Below are 21,437 nucleotides of genomic sequence, written 5' to 3'. Positions count from 1 at the left end.
GGCAGGGGTGTGGAGAGGGGTTGGGACAGTCAGGGACAGGGAGCAGGGGGGATTAGATGGGTCTGGGGTTCTGGGGGGGCTGTCAGGAAGGCAGGGGTGTGGAGAGGGGTCGAGGCAGGCAGGTAGCAGAGGGGGTTGGATGGGTCGGGACTTCTGGGGGTCCTGTCAGGGGGTGGGGAGCAGTTGGATAGGGCATGGGAGTCCCTAGAGGTCTTTCTGGGGGCGGGGGTGAGAATATGGGGTGGGGGTGTGGCTAAGGGTCGGGGCAGTCAGGGGACAGGTAGGGTCATGGGGGGGGGCAGTGAGGGTGAGGGGTTCTCAGGAGGGGGCAGTCAGGGGACAAGAAGCAGGGCGGCTTAGATAGGGGGTGGAGTCCTAGGGGGCAGTTAGTGGCAGGGGTCCCAGGAGGGGGCAGTCAGGGGACAAGGAATGGGGGCGGGGTTGGTAGTTCTGAGGGGGGCAATCAGGGGGTGGGAAGTGGGAGGGAGTGGATGGGGCGGGGCTAGAGCGGGGCTCCTCCCCCTCAGTGTCCTCTTTTTTGCTTGTGGAAATATGGTAACCCTAGTTTTACTTTTGAAGCAGTTTGGCTTTCAGTTTCTTGCACAACATGGCTTCAACTTACCTCCTGAAGTAAAGCTCATGTATTTCTGGTTGTTAACTGTCTCTTTGGAATCGTAGAATTTGAGAACATCTAAAACAGCTTGTGGATTCTTCTTTTGCTCTAGTTTTGTTATATTGGAGGTCTGTAACAGCCTGGCCCACTGCTCTGGAATTCCCTGTGGATGCCAAGTAGAAAGAATGGTGATTTAGGAAATTCCGCAGCCCCAGCCAGCATAGTTCCTTACCAAGAATCCCATGCTACCTGTAAGATTACTTTCAGAAACTTTAATTGATGCCTTACATTTAAAATAAGAAACTGACACAGTAGATGTAATCATTCTCTTCTCTATCAAAATACAGAGCTAAAACCAGGATCCAACTTTTAGAAAAGAAAAGAAAGTTATGACTGACAGGAAAAAACGTGCATGAAACTCATCTTTAAATCAACTCTGCTCTTCCATGGAATAATGATTTAAGGCTTAGCTTGTTTTCCTGGTGATTAAGTGCAGACATAACAAGACTACTCTATATTTGTGGACAACAAGTGTATTTTAGGAGCTTTACACTGGATTTTCAATGCTTAAGAATGGAAATATATAGTTGCCGTTGTAATTAAAAGATAAACCCCCTCCCTGATACTGTCAAATAAATGTATGTCTAGATCAGGGGAATATTGCTTCTAGTTTGGAGAAGGGGGCAACAATTTGGATTGAATTGTAAAAATTGGAAGACGGCTGCTGCTGCTAAAGAAGTCTCTTTCCAGCGCCCTTAGCTCTTTATGCTCGTTATTATTAACCATTTATAGAAAGTAGGAACTCAGAAAACAGGCTGGAAGTGCCAAAGCCTAGCATGAGTTTTCAATCATCTTAAGAGGTAGGGTGACATTTGGAAATGGATCCAATCTCGGAAAGCTGCAAATTTGCATTGGAATATTATTGTTGACAAATTGCTTTAAACATCCAGTATAATTTCCTAAGTTTCAGAGCCTACAATTTTCCCCTTTTACCACACAGCCAACATCTAGCAGCGAATTAGAGGAGCTACCGAATAAAGACTATACCTGAGGTGCATCTAAGCGTAACCTTGGTGCCACCCCGGTCTAGATATACATTTTACATGGCTTCTTCCTACGAAGTTCTCTGCAAATCAATGTGTGACATGGGCCTCCGGAGTTTGGGATTAATGACAAAAATGTGGGATAAGCCAAGCAACAAATCTACTGCACACACATGAACCTGCTGCTGCAGTGCTATGACATCTCAAAGAAGCACTTTGATGCAAGCTTCTTTTGGGCCTGTGACGCACCTCTGGGAGCTTCCCTGTGCACATCTGTGAGCCATAGAGATCTGGCTGTAATGGACGTAAATAAAGAAAGAAAAGAAAGTTAAAACAGAATGTGGGACAACTTAGAAGGTGGTAAGGAGGTGAAACCAATGGGCCGAAATGGGGGAAATCCCATCTAAAGTGGGAAAATTATGAGGTAAGTACCAAATAGATTAGGTGCTGGACAGGCTACAGGAAGACAGACTTAGGAAAAACAGAAAAATCACAATTGTTCCAAAGTTTGGAAGCATCATCCCCCTTTTTACCATTTTTTCCCCTCCCTTACAAAAATATATTACTGAGGATTCACGGCAAGTGACTGGAAAAATTACTCAGTGTTTTTTTGTTTTTTAAAACCAGTTTAGCAATTTTTAACAGCTGTATGCAACTTTTTCCATTGCTTTTCCAGTCCTGAGATCATAACTGGCCAGTGCACAAGTGAACAAAGTGCAACTGAGAAAGTAGTTGTCGAATTCAGATTTCATATTAGAAGGTCAAGTTTTGCTATAATACAAGTAATGTACGTGTCAGAGTGAAAAACCTAGGAATCTTTGGACAGACATTTGTTTAGGTCACTAATGTGCAAATTCTTTGGATCTAAAGCCATGACTTCCTTCAACTGGCTAAAACCTTAATCAAGAATCTTTAAAAATTTGATGTGTGGCCCGCTTTTATTCCAGATTGAGGGTCAGGAAACTATTTCACTAAAAGGCATGCCTTACAAAATTCATTTTAAAAACAAAACCAAAAAGCTACAAATCCGGAGCCTTCCTCCCCTCAAAATAAATGCAATAGCTTCTTCAAAATAAATAAATATAAAGCTAAAGAAGCATGCTTCCACCCAACAGTTTCCAGCCAATTTCATTTGGTGCTTTGTGCCCTAATTCCTAGCAATCATGGTTGCTCCAAGCACAGTGAAATGGAGTTTTAACATGCATACATGAGTAACAACATAGCTTGATGCTAAAACCTTATAGCCAAAACTCAGGATCCCATGCAGGTGTTCCTGATTCCAATTCTAGATGCAACGAATAGCAGTCAGGTAATACATCCAGGGGGGTGATTAACACTGGGTGTTAGAAATTTTCTATGCATTGCGCATAACCAATAAAGCAGACATGGCTGGCACGACAACCACTGTAATCGCTTGAAATTTAAAATATTTTCACATTCCCATGGCACTTCCAAACTTTTGAGAGACACAGACAATGCGATCACTAAACAGTGGGGATTTTTTTAAAAAAAGTTGTGTAGCTAATGGTAGTCCCTTCAGCAAAATTTACTTACCATGTGACTATTTGGCTGACACAAGACTTGTGTCCAGGTTGGGAAAAATCAGGGAAGCCAAATGTAACACAATACTTATATCTGGTGACTGGAATTAGCTCATGGCTATGGGGCAAACTGTGGTCCTTAATGGAGCTATATTTCCTTTGACTTGAATGGGCTTTTTGCTATATTAAGTATTGCAGGAGTAGGCCTGTACCAACAAGCCTCATGATCGGCAGGCTTTTTTGGAGGGGTGGGATAAGTATATTCTGATGGCGCAGCCATCTCTTTATGGCAGCAGCCCACTGAATGAACTTCTGCACTCTCATGCTTCAGGAGCAAGTATGTATGGTTGTAGAAATAACTATCCAACAAAGAGTGGCTGGACAACGGGAAGCTAGTGCCCATAATTTAAAAGAGAAAAAAAGTAATTGAAAATAAATCATGGCTATAAAAGTAGGTCTGTGCACTTTTAGTCCAGAACAGGTGTTGCTTTCTCTAAGAGGCCAGGGCCTGTGCTAATGGACTGCCGATGGCATTAGATGTGACAATAGGAAGTCTGATGCTGCAGACCTACTGATTTGACACAATGGATGCTGGCAGCAATATTAAAACTAATCCAAATCAGTGCTGATCTCTGAAGTGCAGGTAGAGGGTGCCTCAAACCCGAAAACTTATTTTTGTTGTTGTTCCACTCCTTTTTGTTCCAGCTGACAGGGAAGTGAAAATGACTTGGATCATTGTCTACTGGTGCACCAGGGAAGATCATTGTGATCCATTTCACTTTTCTTCCAGCCAGAACACAGAAGAGAATGAGCACAGGGAATGAGACAAAGAGAGAAGACCGAGGAGTACAGAATACAGAAAAAGGAAAGAAATAACAGAACAGTAACTGGGAGAACATTGAAAAATGGGATCAGAGAAAAGAAGAGAGAACACAAAAGAAAAGGAAGGAATAGGATAGAAAAGGTGGAAGAGAAAGATGTGGAAAATGTAAACACAAAAGGAGGAAAATAAAAAACGTGACAGAATGTAATGTGGAACGGAGAAATGGCAACAACGATTAAAGTTAGCTGTGAAGTAGTTACAGAGAGAGACAGAATGGGAGTGAGAAACAATAAAATGTAGAGCGAATACCAGAAAAGTGTTCTGAAATTGATATATTTGTTGCAATTTTCTAAAGGCAGAAGACCAAATCTGGAGGTCTAAACTCAATCTCTACTCAGGCCTTACTTAGGGAAAATTCCCAGTGAAGCTAATCAGTTTTGCCTGAATAAGAACCTCAGGATCTGGCCCAGAATATTTTTTTAAAGTACACATTTAGAAGTCATGTCTATTCTTTAAAATCCAATATAAATATTCTGTGTGTAACATTTTCAAATGACTAAAAGCTCTTAAATTCTAGTTCTCTTATAAACTGTGTGTTGCCACCACACAGCTTTCATTTTATATGTATTAATTGATTTTATTTATTTATTTAGGAAGCAGGAAAGTTCGAGTTTTCTGAAACATGTTAAAGAAACAGAAGAAGCAATCAAAACAAAAATCACAGAAGAATTGCATTTGGTGCCCAGATTTTGGAAGCTAGTGGCACATTGGCCAGCAAGCTACAAAATGATTTGTCCCATCCTGCCTGTTTTACTTACACAGCCAATCAATACTAGCACTTCCTACCATTCAACATGTTTTTACAGCATAGTCCGATCCATCAGCATACTGGGTACTGAAGGTATGGGAAGTTACTAGTACTGCTAGGCTGGGGAAAAGTAAGAGTAAACTGACTATCAATGTTAGGCTTACTAATTAATTAATGATTCCAACACCTAACTAGTGACCCAATCCAAAGCCCAATCAAGCCTCCCATTGGCTTCAGTGGCCTTTGGATCAGACTCTTTTCCCCATTACTTGAGCTGAAACACATTGCATTAACTCTTCCCACTAATCTTACGTGGCAAAGTTGACTGTTACATTACTACCCTACTCGAGCTAAAAGCATGCCTGATTACCTAGTCTTTGGACAGGGAATACCTCGGAGGTTGTTTACTGAAACAAAATGATCAGCCTTCCACAATGCCTGTTCTGCAGCTTTCTGCAGATGTTTATAGGCCAGTTAGACTATGCCCCTTAGGGCCAGTTGTCCAGATGTGTGTGCGTGTGCACACTTTCCTTATGTCTTTCCAAAGAGAGTGAACTCTAGCCCCAAAACAGCTTACAAGACTTATCCAGGCAGGCACCTGGGTTCTTCCTAGTTTTCATTTTCCACGGGTACTCTGCTGTTAATCCGAGGGAAGGCGGGGAGAGGAGAGGAGAGAGGGGAAGCAGCCGGAATCAGAGGTAAAATACTGAAAATATCCAAAACCAACAAGTCTGTTTTTTCTCAGCCTGACTGCTGTCATCACCTGAAGTTTCTGGCTGCAAAAAACTATTTCACTGACAAGGAACTGGGAGACTTAATGAAGGTGCAATATGGAGGCTACTTACAGTGAATTCCCCGGTGACTGCATCAAACCCCACATGAATCGTATGTTCAAAATCTGAAGGAAGAGAGATCTCAGGACGCTCTTTCTCTTTCTTCTTATTGGCTAGAGGCAAAAATGTTAACATGCACTTATTTTCTGCATTTTTTTCATTCACAAGTTTTTACAATCAGGTTCAGTCAAAGTAACCATTTTAAACTGGGAAACAATTCAAAAGGAAGCTTATCTGCTACATAGACCCAGGTTAATGAAGTGCCAACCTAATGTATACCCCTTTTTCGAGGTGGCCCATGAGATTGTATTTGATTTTCTTCACATGACCAAATCCAGATTACAGCTACTGAGAGTTAAGCAAGGAATCCACTTTAAACAATTGTAAAAGCCTTCTTAGACATCTATAAAAAGGAATCAGGTAGGTAAGTTATTTCCACCATCATTTCTCTTTTTAATCAAGCCTTCATATCCAGCGGCTAATACTTGATTTATTTTTTCAAAACTCTGAAGTTTGTCCTAACAGATTTTGGTGCTTCTTGTGGAAGGAGCTTGCTTGGGAGTGGGGGGAGGGGGCGGAGGGGAATCAATAGAAGTTGCATTTGCATTTCCTCTCCCTCCTGTTATAGCCCTTTGGTAAAGTATCATATCTTATGGCTGTCCATTCCCAGCACTCTGCTCCACTGAAGAACTGAATGGCAGCACCACATCCACGACCAGTTTTACTGAGTATTCAGCTGACAGTAAACAAAATTTTGGCCCCTGGCTGGTGACCTAATCAAAGTACTTGAGGAGCACTCACCTTTTGTGCCTGGCACAGTTTTTGAGCTACTATGAATGACAACCCTTTATAAGATAAAAGGTACCTCCACTAACACATCCAATTAGGAGTTACGGTGAAATAACTGTATTCATGCAACAAATTTTGTTTAGGTTACAAAAACATCTGGGGAAACCTATCCAAATCCAGGCAGAACCCTAGTTAAAATATCAAATATAAGGTTATGAATATACCTAACTGTAGAACATATTTACATGAACTCCCAAATACATCTCTAAAGACTACATATAATTCATACACTATGTTCAAACAGCAGGAGTTCAGAGACAGTACAAGCTGAAGTATTTGGTTCCTTTGGAGAATCATCATACTTTACAAACAGAAACCATACAGGTAGATAGTATAGGACAGGGGTCGGCAACCTTTCAGAAGTGGTGTGCCGAGGCTTCATTTATTCACGCTAATTTAAGGTTTCGCGTGCCAGTAATACATTTTAACGTTTTTAGAAGGTCTCTTTCTATAAGTCTATAATATATAACTAAACTATTGTTGTATGTAAAGTAAATAAGGATTTTAAAATGTTTAAGAAACTTCATTTAAAACTAAATTAAAATGCAGAGCCCCCTGGACAGGGTGGCCAGGACCCGGGCAGTGTGAGTGCCACTGAAAATCAGCTCGCGTGCCACCTTCGGCACACGTGCCATAGGTTGCCTACCCCTGGTATAGGAAATAGCTACACCTCTACCTCGATATAACGCTGTCCTCGGGAGTCAAAAAATCTTACCACGTTATAGGTGAAATCGCATTATATTGAACTTGCTTTGATCCACCGGAGTGCGCAGCCCCGTTCCCCCCCCCCCCTCCTCCCGGAGCACTGCTTTACCGTGTTATATCCGAATTCGTGTTATATCGGGTCACGTTATATCAAGGTAGCGCTGTATTTGCAGGTTCTTCTTTTATCCTAATGCGGTGTGCATCCCTGTGGAACAGCTTTGCCACTTCAGTTGAAATAGAATGTGCTACAAAGGGGACTAGAATGTATTCGAATTTCTATCTGCAATGTGTTTTGGTGACTAATCCCACTTTGAGAAAGAAGATGTTAATAAAATGTTTATGTAGAATGCACATTGCATCATCTCTAGTGCTTTAAATTGAAAATTTCTGCAATATACCCTTGAAACCAGCTATTCCTTTCCTCCCTTCCCATCAGTTTAATACAAATATTTAGGGAACTGATTTACAAATTCTCTTCACGTTCCTAGACTGACTGGCTCTGCAAATCTGATATGACGCCACACTAACCATCATAAGGTCTCCAGTGATATATGGGGCCATGATTTGGGTCTTTAGGTGCTGCTGTAATACAAGTTAATAAATAAGATGGCAGTTGCAGGCTAAAAGAAGATCTGATATAAAGCACCGGTTTTGGGTGGGAAGGGAGAACTTTCACCAAAGCTGTGGGAGTCGTGCTGTGAATCTGCATGTTTGGTCAGCAACATGCATGACAGTTTAGAAAGAGAGCAGAAAGTGATTGTGCCTTCCCTTTATTTGTCCTTCACACTCCCTGGGTGCATTATTAAGGATAGCCAAGTTGTATAGAAAATGTTATATGGCAGCAATTTTGTTGAGAGACTTATTTCCACAAGCAAGTTTCCTGTTCTACTGAGAGAGCGCGGTGGGGAACTGAGTGAATGAAGTCTTTGTTCTATAAATATTCACATTTTGCACTTTTACTTGCATCCGAGCCAAGTCAGACTTCTACCTTAAACACTAAACTAGTGGCTTTTTATTTTGCCTTTCCTGATGAGTGACAGCGTTGGGTCTGCCAATTGATGGCATTAGTGAAGTCCCTCATCTGATGCCTGAGCTTACTGTGTGTGCATGCATCCTGCACAATACCATAGTCAAGACACAAACCAGGTCCCTCTTGGTTTGCAGGCAAACCAATATGAGCTGTGCTAATCTCATTTCAGAAGGAAGTGTTTCTTTCCCTGTTTGACCGTAATGCCACTTTACACATCCAGTTAGTTGGCAGAGAAAAGTCAACTTTCCCCAAAGTTAGCGCACACTGCCCTTTGTACTGAAAGTATAGGGTATTCTGAATTCTTTATTCCCATGTCCATAGTGTTGCATTTATCCCAATTAAATAATTACCTGCTGCATTTCTGCCCAAGATCCTAACCTCTACACAATGTTAACTGATAATTTATTTTCCTTCAGCACTTGGAAGAGACAACGGTAATATATTACGTCAGAATGCAAATAACGAATTGTTACTTTGATTTTCAGTAATAAGAAGTCATATCCTTTCAGTGTATGTAACCTTTTATTGTATATAACAAAATTGGCTTTTCCTAGCTTGCCACTTGCAAGTGATTGCACCAAAAATTGGATTTAAAGGGTCATCAAGTTCAGTTTAAAGGAACAGTCAAATCTGTAAGTGAAATTAGGTGCTATATAGTATGTTCTATCAAAAAATGGAACTTGTTATCCTTCACTGGATGCTCATTCCTGGTGACAAGCATTATAGATCACTTCAGGAGACTTGGCATGCATGCATGGCATACCTCTGCTTAAAGACTGCATTCAAAACACTGATAACATGTAAATTAAATAAGGAATTAGATGTCTATATTTAACCCCACTGTCTAAACATTTTGACACTTTTCTATGCCCTGCAACCCAAATCACATACACTCTATGTGAAGTGGTGAAATATAATGTGATGGACTGACTCCTCCGCAAGAATATCTGTAATTCTTGCTTGCTTATGTTACAAATGATCTCTGATCAATTGGCCAATATAAACACAGCTGTCAAAGTCTGGGAAATGTGAAATCACCCACCACATCTGCAACAATTATTACAGATCAAAAGATGACAAGGAAATCGACAGTGTTCTGTCTGGTTTCTCCCAGTCACACTATTATTATGCTAAAAAAGCATCTCTTTGGCAGTAAACTGTGACTCAGCTAAGTGGTGACTTTTTCTTTTCTCTTGTAAGGGAAAGAACAGCTTGCCCCTTTTTCACCTGCTCATTTCATTGTTTAATTCCCTTCTATCCTCATTTCATTCTGTTCTTTTCTCTGGGTCCTTTCTTCTCTCCACCCTCTTATTGCCTTATTCTAATCATTCCTCCTTCTCCCTTCTTTTCTACCCCAGCATCCCCATTCTTTTATTTCTCCTCCTTTCCCCCTTATCCCGTCAGGTTTGTTCTTCCTCCATTTTCTCATTTTTTATGTATCTGAGGAAACTTAGCTACCAAAGGCCAGATTCTGCTCTCAGCTACACCAGTCTAAATCTTCATTGGGTTTAACATTGTTAATACAACTATCATTTACACCAGTATAGCTGAAAAGAGGATCATATAGATTCATTTCCTTTGTGATAATTTAGATTTAATTTCCTGTAATTTCCTTACTGTGCCACCACTTCCCGCTATGCGGTAGTAGTTATTTTTGCAGAGCAGCAAATCCAGGTGTTTCGATAAGAATGGAAAAGAAGGCTCTATCTACCGGACTGCAAAAACCCCAACAACAACCAAAAAAATCCCACCCCACAACCCAGGCAATTTCCTTGAACGGCTCTGCTCCCAATTTTCCTGAAGGAACAGAGCCCAGCTGGGAGGAGACGCTCAGCCTCTGAATCCCCCGTAGCTACTGACTACTATCATTATTACTTAAGAGGAAGGAAGGTGGTTAGAGCACCAGCCTGAGACTTACAAGACCTGGTTTGAATTGCCTGCTCTGCCACAGGACTTTCTGTGTGACCTTGGGCAAGTTACTTAGTCTCTCTGTGCCTCACTTCCTCATCTGTAAAATGGCAATAGTACTTCCCTATCTCACAGAGGAATTGAGGAAACACACATGACAGACAGAGGAACTTAGATACTGTAGTGATCATGAGCATATAATTACCTAACACAAATTATTTGTATTGTGGTAACACCCAGGGGCTCTAGTCATGGATCAGGCCCCCCTTGGACTAGGCACAGTACAAAGAGTTTAGGAACTAACTGTAAAATGAGAGATAACAGGTGGATACAACGATCAGACAGGGGGAGCACAAGGAAACAATGAGACAGTATTGGTCAGCATGATAAGTAGCAGTCACAGCACACCAGCTGCCTACCCATTACAAAGAAAGCAGGTTGACAGAACATTTCAAGTAGTCTAGCACTTCTCAGGCCTGGTGAAGGAACAAAGGATACAAATGTCTAGTCTGTTTAAGGAGAAATATCCTATGATTCTCTTTCTCTCTCATTCTGTTTAAAAGGGCTGATAGCAGGATATTATAAATAAATATGTGACGCTGCAATCAGTTGCACTGGATCAAAATGGCCATGTTAAAGTAACTTTGTGTTTTTGTAACAAAGACTTTCAAATTGTGTCACTGTGTAAGTCTGTGAAGAATGCACAAGCCAGCTGATACCCTGACATACAAGCCAGCCAGGAGATGAATCCACTTCAAGGGATTTGGCACATCCTGAGCATCAAAGCTAAATATTCTTACTATTTCACACAACAAAATTAAAATACAAAATCCTAGTCACTTCACTCCTAGTCACACCTGTAGTGATGAAATCTAAATGACTGCTAAATTGATTCTGATCTTCTATACGAGAAGAAAATTAACTACTTTTTTGGTTGTTGCAGATTATTTTGGGCAAGGATTCCTTCTGGATCTCCCCTTTTCTGCATCCGTTTCACACACTACCTCATGCTGAGGAAGTTTTCCCTCAGAAGGCAGTCAACACCACTCTGATGCCAGCCAGAAGGGGAAGTGACCCAAGTCATTCTGTCACCCCAGGAGCTATGGTGGTTTTCAATCAAGGAAGTCAAGTCAAAATGTCACCTCTACTTTTTAGTGCTGTGTTAGAGTCAGAAGAGAATGTGGTTTAAATAATCGGGCCTGAGCCAGAGGTCCAAAGTCCTAAGTGGGATACACTCAGGGGCCAATAGGCCATCCTCTCCAAGGACACAGAAAGCAGCAGCAGGGTAAAGGGCAACTTGTAAATAGCAGGAGGGAGAACACTTCTCTTGCTGCAGGTGGTCCTCCTGGAGTATTGTCTTTCCTTCCAAGATCTCCTTTCCCCTGTTCCTCCCCTTCACCTCCCAGGCCTGCTGCTCTCAATTCCATCTGTAAGGCCACTCTACAATGGCTACATCCTCCGCTTCCATTCGGCTGGGGCTTCCCCCACCCTGGGCTGGGGCCCCTTACGTCACCGGCAGCAAGCTACTTCCCATGCACTGCGCTGCACTCTGAGCCCCTAGGCAGCAGTGGCTGGGAAGAGAGTGCTGTGCACTGGTGGGAAAATGCCTGCATGGGGCATCTCCGGCTGTCTAGGCAATAGGGGTTGGGACAGGGAGGTGCCACGGTCCGCAGACCCTAGGACCGCACAGCAGTGACTCAGCCCCTATGGCCATAGCTCAGACATCCCCAACCATCCCCACCCAGTGACTCAACCCTGCCCCAATGCACATACAACCCTAACACCACCAGCTGCCCCACTACCCTCGTCCCACAGCACATACACCCAGACACTTCCCATTACACCCTGTCCCATAGCACATACACACCTAGCACCTCCAGTCAGCCCCCACTCACCTCTGAATTCCCCAACACCCCCAAATAACTCCACCCCAGAAATTCACCCCAATACATTCATAACATATATGCCCCCATTAACGCCTAATGTCCCCACTGAACCCTAGTCCAGTAACTTACTCTTAATACACTCTCAGACCCACCTCGTGCTGACACATTACAAACACCCCCCTTAATATACAATCAATGTATCACGGTTTAAGAACTGTATGCACAACATCCCCCTCTCCCCCATACACTCACTCATCCAGTCCCAACTCTGGTTATTCATAAGGCAAAGTGCAGCGGTAGTCACAGCTCCGCCTTATCTGCTCCCCAACCCTGTGTTGCCCAAGGCATCTCCTACCCATCCTGTGCATGCTGCATCAAGCCACTGAAATGCAGCTATTAGAGACTTTTCTCAAACTTCATTAAAATGGGGTACTAATAGCCTCTCCAAACAGGGACAAGTGGCTGTGATCATGTTACAAAGCAGGAGCTTCCATTCCCTTTGCATGGTGCAGATCCTGCAGGTCAGAAAATCAATTGTGGCAACAACCTGGAACTGGGAGGAGCTCCGCTGCTCTCACAGTAATGTCACAAAAAACCTTCTTATACAAGGGGAGATTTGCATCATTCCCTGTCTTGGTTCTGATATAAGACTCACTTCTACCTTTACATCTGCATTTCAACTAATGCAACACAGCCTACTGGCTTGACTGTAACTGCATTTAAAATACCCACCACCTTACCTTCCTTCACTCTGAAAATGCATTTAAAAATACAAGACATAGTTCTCTCCAGAAATTCAAATAACACAACATACATTCCTGGTTTACGTATTTAAAAAATCCAAGATACACTTCTACCGTAATTAAGGTGTTTTTGTTGTTGTTTAAAAATTACACACCCGCTTCCTCATCTCTACAAGTGCAAATAAAAGCAAGACCCCTCTCTCCATTCTTTAAATGCAAATACATTTTTTTATAAATTCAAAACACATGCCTCCCTTAATTTTGCAAATGAAATTTGAACCTTATTCCCTTGGTTTCACTCTGCAAATGCAAGACAAAACCCAGTCTAAACCGCAACTGCATTTAAAAAATGCAAGACCACTTGTGTGTTTTACTGTTCTGGTCAGCTACCCAAAGATAGTTAATTAAACATCACCTCCTCCTCTTTGAAAATATGGCATTAGAATTATAGTAACATAACGCTTTGGGGAGGTTTTTAATTAGCATGTCCCACAGATGAAACAGTGAAAAGAAAGCACAGGCAGAAAGTAAACACAGCAACCAACACACTACAGGAAGAGAGAAAAGTAGCCCCTTTGCACTGCTGATACTTTACTTTTATCCCCTCCTCCTGGGAAGATGGAGCGCAGCCTGGCCTTCTTGTTCTTCTCTTCTGGGGCCATGGGGAGCGGTTTGGAGCTGTGGTTCAACGCTGAAGAATCACGATTGTTGCTGTTCATTCTCAACGGAGGGGCTGGAGGTTTCTCTTCAATATCCAGACTATCGGACATCTTCAGCAGCCCTCACAGCCTCCTGTAAAAAGCAGTACAGAAAGCTACAGATCACCAAGCTTGGGATGCTGGGAGGGGAAGAAGGAACCAAGGAGGGGCATGTGGTAGAAGTTTGTTTTAGCCTTTCGAATTGGGTACTCTTGGCGCTATAAATAAATACTACTGCTAATCATAACTGTGGTAAAATAAATGTTAAAGCATTTTAATCCCAGTTAAAGCCTTTTAAAATTATATTTAAAACTCATTTTCGTCCTACTTACAAACAGGGTTTTCATCTCAAACCAGCACAGACCTACCAGAGCAAAAATTAGAGATATTCATTGAAAATATCTGACATTTACAACTTCTGCAATGCAGAAAATTGCTTGGCAAGGGGGTAACAGGTCACAAATATTGATTTCCTCCCTGCTTCATGCTTGCTGAGAGTACCCCAGGGAGTGTGGGGGCTTCACTGGAAGGGGTGCATTTTTTCAAGGGAAACTATTCTAAAGCAATAATTTAAAGTATTTTACACATAAAAACGAACCATATGTTTGCCTCAAAATCAAGATTAAAAAATATGAAAAATCACCACCACATATTGGAAACCATATTATAATCATCTTTTGGAAACTTCAAACTAAAATCAGCTCTGAGTCCCACTCCACCCCTAGTGCTCTGTATTACCATACAGGTTTGTTATTGTAGGGTTGCTTATGATGCTTGGCTGACTGTACCATTTTGTTATTGTAGGGTTGTTAATGATCATTGCTTTGTGCACTGGTTTGTCACTCATAAGTGCTGGGCTATGTATACTGGTACTGTACATTACTTTAGTCACAAGGGCTTTTTTGCTTCATAATTGTAGTAAGAATTACCTAGAAATAATTATACAAGTTTTGCAAATAGATGTAAGGGGGGGGAAAGCAAATCAAATTTTCTGTTTCACAACCTCTCTCCTATATCTGTAAGTACAGGTCTGTCGCATCTTACACACATTAAACATGCGCAATTTCAGCTTTATGCGGTCGGCAAAAACAAAAACAAAAAAAAGAGAAAAATAACAATTTTAATACTGTACCTGTAGTGCGGGTGATTTCGCCCGCCATTCAACTCAATATAATTTTGACTATACGTGGTTTTCGCTTTACACGCTAACCACAGAATGGAACCCCCGCGTAAGATGAGACTCGCCTGTACAAAGTATGATGCTATCAAACTGGGGTAAGAAGCAAGCAGTAATTTGGTCAAATAAAATCTTAATACATAAGACCTGAAAATAATATCTGATTCAGAAAGGATTGTTCATCAATTTTAGATATATTAAACTTTTTTAAAAGGGTCCAATTCTATAAACACCCTGTCCTCAGAAACCCTCCAGTCAGAAAGGGCTTATATAACCCACTGGTGAGTGTGTGTTACTTACAGGTCCCCATCTGTGCTGATCCGCAGATGAGATGAGTTGTTACAGCCCCCAGCTAGGCAACCAAGGCTCTTTAGCTTAAGCTGAAGCAGCTTGTAGTTTTAGCTCTGGAGGCTCCCAGCGTGTGTGTCGGCTAAAGATGGCAGCCATCACACTTGCAAGGTCCCACCCTGAGGCCCTATAAACGTAAATCTTATGCTCAAGGTTTGGCCAAGTGAAAGTTATTGTTTGCAGGATTGGGGATAACGTCTCTAAGAGTAACTGCGTTAACACTGACAGAGCTAAAATTCTGTCAAGACTTTCTCCTATAGTACAACCGTTTTTTATGCGTTAATAAAATTAACATTGGCTTCAGTGAGAGAGTTACATGCATATATACACTAAAGGATTGGTTCTAAAATTAGAGAAGTTCACTCCAGTATAACTTTGTTATAAAAACTTGGAAAAAATATAATTTTTGTTGTTTTTAAAGTACTGCTCACAAATTGATTGTTTCATGATTTTTGGTCTTTATTACTGTATTTATTTTACCTGAATTTAGCCTTCATGAACTCACAGATTGACAGGCTTTGAGATTCAAATCTTTTTTCCCGCAGATAGGTACAATACAGGAAGTGGCAGTGCAAAACCAGCTGACGTGCCTCATTCTTGCATTGGAGATGTGATAATGGATTTTGCAATGAGTGGAGCTTTAAATCCAGTTCCTACAAACTAGGTTCTGAACTGAGACACGCCCCTACGCCACCCCACCCCATTTCATACAGGCTATTACTAGGGCTGTTGATTAATCAAAGTTAACTCACGCGATTAGCTCAAAAAAATTAACTGCGATTAAAAAAATTAATTGCGATTAATTGCACTGTTAAACAATAAAATACCAATTGACATTTATTAAATATTTTGGATATTCTTCTACATTTTCAAATATATTGATTTCTATTGCAACACAGAATACAAAGTGTACAGTGCTCACTTTATATTATTATTTTTATTACAAATATTTGCACTGTAAAAATGATAAACAAAAGAAATAGTATTTCTCAATTCACCTCATACAAGTACTGTAGTGCAATCTCTTTGTCGTAAAAGTGTAACTTACAAATGTAGATTTTTCTTGTTACATAACTGCACTCAAAAACAAAACAATGTAAAACTTTAGCACCTACAAGTCCACTCAGTCCTACTTCCTGTTCAGTCAATTGAGAGTCACTGCCTTAGGGTATGTCTGCACCCATGGCTGGCCTGGGCCAGCTGATTCAGGCTTGTGGGGCTCAGGTGAAGGGGCTGTTTAATTGTGTAGATGTTTGGGTTCAGGCTGCAGCGCAAGCTCTGGGATCCTTCTACCTCGCAGGCAGAGCCGTCCCTTGCGCAGGGTGAATCAGGGTGACTGCCCCGGGCCCCGCGCTTTGGGGGGCCCCACACTTTGATAAAATCAGGACTGTCCCAATATTTAGCCCTTTGTTCCGCGTCCCGACGATGTACGATTGGGACACCATTTGTCCCGATATTCAGGTGAGGAGGTAGGCAGGAAGGTGAGGCAGGCAGGCAGGCAAATGGGGTGAGGAGGCGAATGGGGAGGCAAGCAGCAGGTGGACAGGCGGGAGGGCGGTGAGGAGGTGGGTGGATGGCGAGAAGGAGAGTGGCGGTTGGGCAGACGGGGGGAGGGAGCCAGACGGAGGGTGAGGAGACTAGCAGGGAGGTGAGGGGTAGGCAGGTGGGTGAGGAGTCATGCAGCAGGCGGGCAGCAAGCAGGAGAATGGCGGGTGGAGGGGTAGCATCCTAGGATTTGAGCTGCAACCCGGGCCCGAACATCTACACCGCAATTGAACATTCCCTTAGCCTGAGCCCCGCAAGCCCGGGCCAGCCACAGGTTTTTAATGGCAGTGTAGATACACCCTTAATGTATTATAAATGGTTCAGTCAGCTTCCAGCCAAAGAATTTTGCTCTGTGACAAAGAGGTTTATGCCCTCCTCACATGGCCTTAGACAATTCTTACAAACTATGAGCTAAAGGCCACAATAATCTCAAAGGCGTTTATTTATCGTTAACCCAGCTATAAATACTTTTCAGTGCGCCAAAGACAGCCTTCACCCTCTGAGATCACTAGCATTAAAGAGATGATAAAACCATTGAGGCAGCTTTTTAAATTTGTTATCAAAAGAAAGACGTTTATTTTGTGAAGTCTTTTGCACTGTATGAAGTTTCAGCTCTCCCACAGAATGGGGACAACTGTATCTGTTACTATATCTGTTTGTAAGCAATGCCAGTTTGCTGAAATAGGCCCTCCCATGGGATTTCTTTGCACAAAGAATACTATTAATGGTTTCTGGCCCAATTTGCCTATGATGTAATTGTTTCCAAGTTCTTGAAAGGAATACTATATTTTGTTCAGAGCTGCTTCAGGCTCAGTTTCAAGAGGCGTACACAGCAGAATTATTCACTTCTAAGCCAAATAAGGGTGATAGTCTGAAGGGTTTAACGGTTGATATTAACTTTCTGAAAGTGTCTAAAGGAAAAATAAAGCAAGTCACGAGGCAGTGCGCATGGAGACGCTTTCAATTTACACTTTTCCTGCTCAAGCCCCATCTGCTGTCCTTTCCGTTTACATTGCAAACATCATAATACAGCACTGGATTGAAACAAAAGAAAATTAACTGTGCCGGGTTGGACCTGGCCTTTGCAGTTCCCTACAGGAGGCTCCACAGTCCTACTACACATCGCCCCAGCAGTAAAGTGACAGGAAAGAAGCAGCAAAGGTGGGTCCTCCAGGCCTATCTAGAGAGGCCTCATGGAAGCAGCCGATCAGAGCCCACCAGGCTCAGATAAAAGGAGATGCCTGGCCTTAGCAAGTTCAGTTCCTGACTGGAATGGGAGGGCAAAGCCCTGCGGCTGGAGAAGACCCTGAGGATGCGGGCTCTGAAATTGGCTGGAGATAAAAGAGGCCCAGCAAAACAGCAGCAATAGGTTGAAGTAAACAATATGTGTCTGCTGTAGATGGGGGCCCTAGGTTGAAATCTGGAATGGTGGGCAGGCCTATGTTCCCCTACTAGCCACGGGTAAAGTGGCATAAATCCCAAGAAGGGGACAAGCCTAGGGTTACCATCCGTCCATGTTCCCCCGGACATGTCTGGCTTTTTCAGCTTTAAATGGCCGTCCGGGGGGGAGATTTCTAATAAAGTAGAAATGTCCGGGATTTCCCCCTTCCCCTCATGCAGAGTGCGGCGCGGCTGATTGGACGGCTGGGCCTGATTGAAAGCCGCTCACAGCCACTGGGGCCTCTAGCAGCCAGAGTCCCTCCCCCTCCCCCGCAGAGCAGCGCGACACAGTGTTTAGGTCCACGTGGAGCCCGCAGCTCTCCCTCTGCCAGGTGAGCCGGGGAGCAGGGCAGGTGGGGGGGATGCAGAGGCTGCAGGGCGAGGAGGAGCAGGGCAGGCAGGGGCATAGAGGCTGCAGGGGCAGGGCAGGTGGGGGGCGCAGAGGCTGCAGGGGCGGGGGGGTGCAGGGGCTGCAGGGCGAGTGGGGAGCAGGGGGCACAGAGGCTGCAGGGGCGGGGGGGGTGCAGGGGCGGCAGGGTGAGGAGGAGCAAGGCAGGCAAGGGCATAGAGGCTGCAGGGGCAGGGGGGTGCAGGGGCAGGGCAGGTGGGGTGCAGGCTGCAGGGCGAGGAGGAGCAGGGCAGGCAGGGGCATAGAGGCTGCAGGGGTGGGGGGTGCAGGGGCTGCAGGGCGAGTGGGGAGCAGGGAAGCACTTAGCAACCCCCAACCAAGATCAGAGCGGGAGGGAGGAGGGGGAATGCGGGGTGCTCAGAGGAGAGGGCAGAGTTGGGGCAGGGACTTTGGGGAAGGGGTTGGAATGGGGGCGGGGAAGGGGTGGGGCCAGGGGTGGGGAAGGGGCGGAGTTGGGGGCGGAACCGGGGCCCCATGGAGTGTCCTCTTTTTTAAATGTTTGAATATGGTAACCCTAGACAGGCCTTAACTGGGAGCCTAAACAAAGGGCTGAATTGAAGGGACCCAGAGCTGGGGCTCAGGACCCTAGAAAGCGAAATAGAGTCCAACAAATAAGCAGGTTAGTACCCTGGAAGTACCGTTTGGATTTTGTGACTGGGCTGGAGGGACAAGCTACTGAAGACTCACCATGGTCAGTCAGCCACCTGCAGGAGGCACTGGGGCAAGAAAAGGACTGTGGCACTGCACCCGGCTTCTTGGAGGCACTCAAGGGGTGAGTGTTCCTTTGCACTGTCATACCCAGCTTCAGACTTCCACCATAGGACTGCACAGTGTGTCCATACTTTAAAAAATCCCTCCTGCCCATACCATTCCTAATCAGACACCGCTAAAATTACCAAAGATTTTCCCTTTGTTCAGAGACACTAACAAGAATGGAAGATCAAAAACTGGCTTCCATTTTCTTACATTTGCAAAGGCCATAATTCTTTGCATGTGGAGTTTACTTTTCAAAACAATTCTTTAATTGCTCTCATCAATAATGCTGACAATAAACCAGTCAGTGTATAGCCCAACACTCATGGGAAACCCTCTCATTACAAAATGGTATTTACATCCCACTGGTTATAAACAAGGACCTATGACTTCCATGACATAATGAGGCCAAATTCCTTGTTAAGTACCCCTAAATTCTGCAGCAAAGTTTATTTATTCTCTCTCCTTCACTCCTATTCCCGTCTGTACTCTTAAATACACACACTTCTGATCACAGATGAAAAAACTCATTGGTGTAAGATTCCTTGTTGTTTATTTTGTCAGTGATTGTTTTTGAGAATGGGTGTTTGGTTTTGATTTTTTTGCTATGTTCTCCAGGTGGCGTGGCTCCCAGGGCCTCAGCAGCCATGATATTATCCTGTGACCCCGCTCAGAATCTCTTTAAGTGCCAGGGAAGGTGAAGAGCGGGTAGCCAACATCAGCAGCTTACCTTAAAAATCCAGGGCCTGGCAGATTCCCTGTTCTCCAGGCAGCACAACTGGCCAGTCTACACTTCTGGTTCCCTCCACTCTTGGTTGCAAGATAGACTCCATTTCTAGATCCCTGACCCCCAGCTGCCTGGTTTTATAGAATGCTGCATGAAGCATGCTGTATTACTCTTCCCTGTGGAATAATTTGGACTACAAGAGGGACCTGAAGACAGGACCCAGCAGCGCAGAGACACAAAACAAAATATCCAGTGCCCACTACAGCAAAACTGCAAATTCCAGGACAAAAATACTGAATTCTCAGCTTCTTGGAAAAATAGCCTATTCTACGGCCTAATGATTGTGGAATCCAAAGGACAGTGACTGAGGTGAATGGCAGTTCAAACCTCTCAGAGCTATTGTATCAGGCTCTTTGCAAACTCAGGAAGACAACAGTATTGTTTACACTAGTCATATTTTCAAGATTCTCTCTGCAGCCACAGGAGTTAGAAACTTTAAAAGAACTGATTGTAGAGCTCAATTTTGCAGTAAGGCATAAATTCCCTGGTAAATTCTGCAGCCAAAGAACTGCAGAATATATGAGCCCCAATTATAAGCAATTCTACAGTACAACTATGAACAGGATAATACTGTTGAGCAACCTAAAGCAATGTACCAGCACACACCATCCAGCAAGAGTAGCATCAGGTCATCATCAATTGTACTTGTCTCTCCAGTTACCACCTCATCTGCCTTCTCCCTTTCATCTCTCAGAGCTCATTGAACATTTTGTTTTCAATTGCTGTCTGAAATTCCTCTCCTCAATTTCCATCCTAGACCCTGTCCAATCCAAGTTCTTCCCCTTGCATTCCACTGAAATTACTCTTGTTGAAGTCCTAGCTAAAGCCCAGATCTGGTGCTCCAACCTCATCCGTGGGCTGTCAGCTGCATTCAACACCATAGACCATGCTCCTCCTCTTGAAATCTTATCCTGCATTGGCTTCTATGACTGTCCTCTCCTGGTTCTTCTTCTATCTTTCTAATCACAGTGTGTCTTTTGGAGAACCCTCTTTGTCACCCTTCCAATTTTCTGTGGGGGTTCCTCAAGGCTCTGTCCTTGGTCCCCTTCTCATCTCCCTCTACACCTTATCTCAATGTATTTCACCCAGAAATTCTACTACCATCTCTATGTGGATGATACACAGATCTACTTCTCTGCTCCAGACCTGTCTCCTGTCCAAGCTAAAATCTCCTACTTTCTCTGACATCTCCTCAGGATTGTCTAATCATCAGCTCAAGTTCAACAGGACTAAAACAGAGCTTGCAATTTTTCACCCCAAGGCCTTCCTATTCCTTTCTTGATCACTTTGGAAAACACCACCATCCTGCCTACCACTCAGGTCCATAACCTGTGTGGCATCCTTGACTCAGATTTCTCTCTAGGTTCTCACATCCAGATTATACTTAAGTCTTACAGATCCTTTCTGCAGAACATCTCTAAGATACGGTCTTTCCTATCCATCCACACAGCTAAAACTCTCACCCATGCACTCATCTTGGGTCTCAGTTACTGCAACA

General features: G+C 43.5%; 1 protein-coding gene across 4 annotated transcripts in view; it reads right to left on the bottom strand.

Moving 5' to 3' along the window:
- The window catches only part of PAK3 (p21 (RAC1) activated kinase 3), a 194,689-nt gene that overhangs the window by 44,030 nt on the left and 129,222 nt on the right, over positions 1-21,437 (bottom strand). For 2 of the 4 annotated variants that reach the window (XM_034780630.1, XM_034780629.1), the window contains 4 exons: positions 13,378-13,574; positions 5,674-5,774; positions 1,906-1,950; positions 623-776 (listed from right to left, as the gene is read on the bottom strand). In XM_034780630.1, the coding sequence (XP_034636521.1) occupies positions 623-776; positions 1,906-1,950; positions 5,674-5,774; positions 13,378-13,552 (475 nt within the window). In that variant the 5' untranslated portion in view covers positions 13,553-13,574. Of the gene's footprint in view, positions 1-622; positions 777-1,829; positions 1,951-5,673; positions 5,775-13,377; positions 13,575-21,437 lie in introns of those variants that run through there. The other 2 variants (XM_034780631.1, XM_034780632.1) reach the window with 2 other exon arrangements.

Source organism: Trachemys scripta, chromosome 9 (assembly GCF_013100865.1).
Source record: "Trachemys scripta elegans isolate TJP31775 chromosome 9, CAS_Tse_1.0, whole genome shotgun sequence".
In the NCBI taxonomy this organism is placed as follows: domain Eukaryota; kingdom Metazoa; phylum Chordata; order Testudines; family Emydidae; genus Trachemys; species Trachemys scripta.
Note: the sequence above shows the minus strand (reverse complement) of the source record. Positions and strands in the feature narration are given on the sequence as shown.